Source organism: Diachasma alloeum, unplaced genomic scaffold (assembly GCF_001412515.2).
Source record: "Diachasma alloeum isolate Michigan unplaced genomic scaffold, Dall2.0 Dall_scaffold_00286, whole genome shotgun sequence".
Taxonomy (NCBI): Eukaryota; Metazoa; Arthropoda; class Insecta; order Hymenoptera; family Braconidae; genus Diachasma; species Diachasma alloeum.
This window is the reverse complement of record NW_021680425.1, coordinates 608,249-613,302: the sequence shown is the minus strand read 5'-3', so window position 1 is coordinate 613,302 and position 5,054 is coordinate 608,249. Positions and strand designations below refer to the sequence as shown.

General features: G+C 40.9%; 1 protein-coding gene across 1 annotated transcript in view; it reads right to left on the bottom strand.

Annotated features, from left to right (window-relative positions):
* LOC107038642 (extensin-like) overlaps nucleotides 1-2,063 on the bottom strand; it is a 5,000-nt gene extending 2,937 nt beyond the window's left edge. The window contains 3 exon segments of the mRNA XM_015257861.1: nucleotides 155-767; nucleotides 770-1,288; nucleotides 2,049-2,063. Coding sequence (XP_015113347.1) covers nucleotides 155-767; nucleotides 770-1,288; nucleotides 2,049-2,063 — 1,147 coding nt within the window.
* Between the last annotated feature and the right edge of the window lie 2,991 nt (nucleotides 2,064-5,054).

Sequence of the window (5,054 nt, the reverse complement as noted above, 5' to 3'; positions counted from 1 at the left end):
CCGAAGGAGTTGCCGATTGGTCCTGGTGGAGGGGCGCCGTAGGAGTCGTTTGGTCCTGGTGGAGGGGCACCGTAGGAGTCGTTTGGTCCTGGTGGAGGTGCACCGTAGGAGTCGCTGAGTGGTCCTGGTGGAGGTGCGCCGAAGGAGTCGCTGCCGGGTCCTGGTGGAGGTGCACCGAAGGAGTCGCTGACGGATCCTGGCCCTGATGGTGGCGGTCCGTACAAGTCGCCGACTGGTCCCGGCCCCGATGGCGGAGAATTGTAGCAGTTAGGGGCTTGTGCCGGTGGAAAATTCAGGGGGAGATCCTGGATCAGATTGCTGTTTGCGTGACTGTCTAAACCGGATGATGAAGGACCGTTGAAGGACGATACTTGGGCACTGGCTGTGGGCGATGACTCGGGAATGTGGGTTGGGTGTGCCGGCAGGCTCTGGGCCGCTTCCTGGATATTGTGAAGTGGCTCGGCATCCGGTAACAATGGAGGTGGCAAGCCGTGATCACTGTGACCGATTGACTGTCTGAGGCTGTGGGCCTCGGGATTGTTTATCGGTTCACCGTACGAGTTGCTTGGCAAATTGGCATTGGCTGGGTGATCAAGATTGACACTGGGTGGTGTGTGAATGTTTGCGTTTGGCGTCTCGACGTGGCCGGCAATGGGTTGCCAACCGTCGTATTTGATATCGGGGGGAGTTGGAGGAGCTGGTACACCCGGTGGTGGCGGCTGGGGAACCGGGGGGAGGGGGAGGGATGGTGGGGGCNTGGTGGGAGCGGGGGTGGAGCGTAGTTATTCTGAGGAACGGTGAATGGGGGGGTTGCGGCATTAACTGGTGGCCCATAAGCTTCCACTGATATTGGAATTGGAGGTCCGTGACCAGATGGTTTTGGAGGAAAACCAGGAGATGCGGGGGACAATTTCCAGGGGGCTAGGTTCAGGGGTCTAGGGGGATACTGCAATTGTGGTGGATTTCGGGGAAGTCCGTACAGTGAGAGTGGCCGAGGTCCTGGGAGGTAAGCCACTTGAGGTGGGGGTGGTAGTTCCGCTGGGGGTGGTGGAAATACTTGCACCGGCGCGTGATTTCCAGTTAATTCAGGCGGTCCGTACACTGGGGCTGGTCCATTAAAACTCGACAGTGGTACACCGTATTCGTTGCTTATTCTATCTTCCGCTGTTTTATCACTCTTCTTGTCGCTCTCAGAATTTTCATTATTCACATTTTTGGTGGTACTTTTGTTTAATACTGCTTGGGTATGCTCGCTTACTAGCGCGAGGCACAGCAGTATACCGGCCAACTGAAAGCACAAGAATTTATCGTCACGTAAATTTAATAATGAGTTTATTTTCAGGGAGAGGGGGAATATTTTACGGGATCACGGGAGTGAGAATATTTTATTTCTCATTTTTTTCGTCCTTGCTCTTATTGCACATGATCTGAGGATAACCGGCACTTTGATTGTCACGTGGAGAAAAATTCTCTAGAAAATTCTAGTGCTAGCACTGGAATTTTTAATGAGTAATACGTGAATTTTTGCCATTCTCATATGAAAAGGTCTTATATGAAAAAAATCCTTAGAAATTTGACATTAACAGCACTAGAATTTTTCTACTGAATTTCTCTCCGTGCATATTTGATTTATTGTTCAGTGCACTAAAAAAATTATGAACTTATTTTCGCGTCAATTCAATCAGTGCGAATTCTAATTTTCTTCAAATTTTTTGTTCTTGTAATAAAAAAGAAAAAATTGTGAAGTTTAATAAACTAAAAAAGCCAGCACTTTGATTATCATATTGAGCTATGAATACACCAATAAAAAAAAAATCTATTTCGACGTATCTAATAAGTGAAAAAAATTATTTTTCTTCAAATTTTTTGTTCGTAGAATAAACTGAAAAAAATGATGAAGTTCAAGGCTGAAACTTCATTTTTTCGCAGGAACTGACAAGAGCCGGGGTTTCAATTATCATTTCTAGTTACTTGAATTTCAAAGCACTAAAAAAAATCAATTGGGTAAAAAAATATCAACAAAAACGTTTCAACGCTCTTCCACCTACCTTGAAACTTTTCATGGCACTTGTAGCACTTAACACTTGAAAAGTTTCTAACTAAACACCACACACTCAATAAAATCCAGTGAAACAATTTATTCTTCCTCTTGAATATAAAACAAAACACAGTTAAAAAAAATTAAAAAAGAAAGTTCACGTGTCGTAAACAATCATGCCGGTGGTGTGTGGTTACCTAGGGACATGTACCACGCGCGGTGTCGCGATAGAAAAAATGCTGAGTTGAGCGGGAAGCCACTGGCTTATATAGATTCTCAACAGGTACAGTCTACTGTTACTGTATTGAAGTCGTCATCGACTACTGCCGTAGCCAGAGCAAGAGTCGAGGAATGGAGAAGACCCGGGTGATGAAGAGACTCCAGAGATACCGTGGTCTGTACAAGTGAGCGAGAAAAATCGGTAGAAGGGGACCGGGGGGGGGGACAACTGGAGAGGCGAAGGGAGAGGAGAACACGCTCGAGGTAAAAAAAAATATCTTTGTGGAGAAAGTAGGCTGGCCATCATCGTTGCTCATCGGAGGGCAAGGGGAGAATCACATCACACGCGCTAAACGGAAAATACACGTTAGACCGTTGACTCTTGATTGTAATTGGCCCCCAAGTTCGCTGGGTCTATTCAACTTAATGCCCCATCGAATTACGCTCAAGTCCGGGAGTAATTGAACAATAAATCAGACGCCAGTGCAATTCAATTTTTCACCAGTTTATTTCAGTCATAAAGAGGAATCTCGGTCTCTTCCTGCTTCGTGAATTCTGAACGATGGAAAAAGCATTAATTCTGTAATTTTAAGATCACTGAAGACTGTGGAATAGATTAATTGAATATTTCGTCGCAGATCAACTGTGCTGGAAATTGAGAAATTTTATGGAAAAATCAGGGAAGACTGGAAATTACAGTTCCATTATTTCTTGAACCTTAATAGAAATTAGTAACATTCACATGGAAATCTTTCTGAATTTTTAATTATTTGAAAATTCAACGTAATCTGGCTTAAAATATTAATATTTTGATTAGAAATAGAATTATGTTCAGAAATTCTCGTTCTCCTACTGCTCTGAAATTAGGATTTTCTTTGAAATACTGTCCATGAACCTTAAATTTTTGAAATTTTCTAACGGTATTGAAAATTCGAAATTTTATGGAAAAGTCAATGGAAACGTTGAATTTCAATTCATTTGTGCCATGAAAATTAATAAAAATCAGGAAAATTCAGTAAAATATATTTTTGAATTACAAATTAACTAAAAATTTTCCTTAATTTGATCTTGAATATTAACGTTTTAATTAACATTTCATTTGCATTATGGAATCCTCATCTTCCTGCCGTTCAACAATTTGAAAACTCATTGAATCTTCCTTGGAATCTGAAATTTCACGATCTTTTCCCTCGAATCCAATGGCACTCTCCTAAAAATTACTAGCCAACAGTGCGTGAAATTTCTACTTTTTACGAACAGTGTGAAGACGAAGAAAAATTTCACTGGAAAAAAATGGAAGTCATTTCATTTTGTCCAAATAATAAGATCGACGGTCGTTAAGGCTGATGACGGCATAAAAAATCGAAAAACACACGGTACTAAATGAATGAAAGAGAAAATGAGAAATAGCTCGTATAATCCCATTGAATGATGTAGCAAATGATGGTCAAGGAGATGTGTTATTTTTTCCGGGTCAGGCCCCAAAGATCGGAATGCCGGGGACTGAGTCTACAGGTGCGCCGTTTAAGAACAAAACTTTCATCCCATCTTGAAGACGAGTAGTGATAATCAATGTTGATTTTTACGCGTACCACGGGGTAGACAATAAAACTATTCGGAGAAATCATCGATGGAAACTACACCCAAGGTAAACGACAAGTTTAAAAATCTACGATTCCTGGCATAAAACCAAGGACGTCACGTGATTCGGCACGATGAGAGTCACGAGTGCGATCTCTCTCCACTTTCGCTGCACTTCTCCTTGCTTTTATTATCACGTGTACCTCTTCCGTGAACCGATGATAGCTTAGGTAAAAGTTTTTTTTCCCTTCAATGGGCTACCATTACAAAAAAGGAGGTAAAAACATCTCGAGTTGTCGGCTCACCCATTACCCTACGTGTTACGCAGTCAACTCTTGCGAGATTCCTCAAACTGCTCTGAATAATTATTCAGTAATTCAACGGACAACACGGGTGGCATAAAATAAAGAAATATACGAGGAAGAAGTGACGATAAAAAATATCCGAGGAAGAAACGAGAGCACAGGAAAAATAATAGGTGACATTTCATCTGTCTAATTACGTGACCGTTGCTTTCGCTTGGAAAGATTCGTGTGTACACTTACTAGTAAAATGTCCCGACTGTGACATGTCTCACATTGATCACATTTTATGGCATTGCTCACACATGTGCAACCAATAACGTAAAAATTGAATTAAAATTCAAATGAGATTTTGGTAACCCCTGTGAAATTTACTGAAACAATATATTTCAAATATATTGAACAAATTTGGAACTACTTGAACGAATGTAACATTAAAGTGTAGTGAAACACGAACAGAAATGTGGAACATCGTATAAATAAAACGACAGTGTAAATGATTTCATAATAACTTGAGCCCGGTAAACAATTGAAAAAACTCTTACGAGATTCCTTAAACTGCTCTGAATTACTATTTAGCAATACTACAGACAACTCGGATGAAGTAAAATAGATGAATATTCGAGGAAGAAATAACGATAAAAATTCGGGAAACAAATGAGAGTACGAGGAAAATAATAATTAACATTTCATCTGTCTAATTGCGTGAGCGTTGCTTTCGCTTGGAAAGATTCGTGTGTACACTTACTAGTAAACTGTCCCGACTGTGACATGTCTCACATTGATCACATTTTATGGCATTGCTCACACATGTGCAACCAATAACGTAAAAATTGAATTAAAATTCAAATTAGATTTTGGTAACCCCTGTGAAATTTACTGAAACAATATATTTCAAATATATTGAACAAATT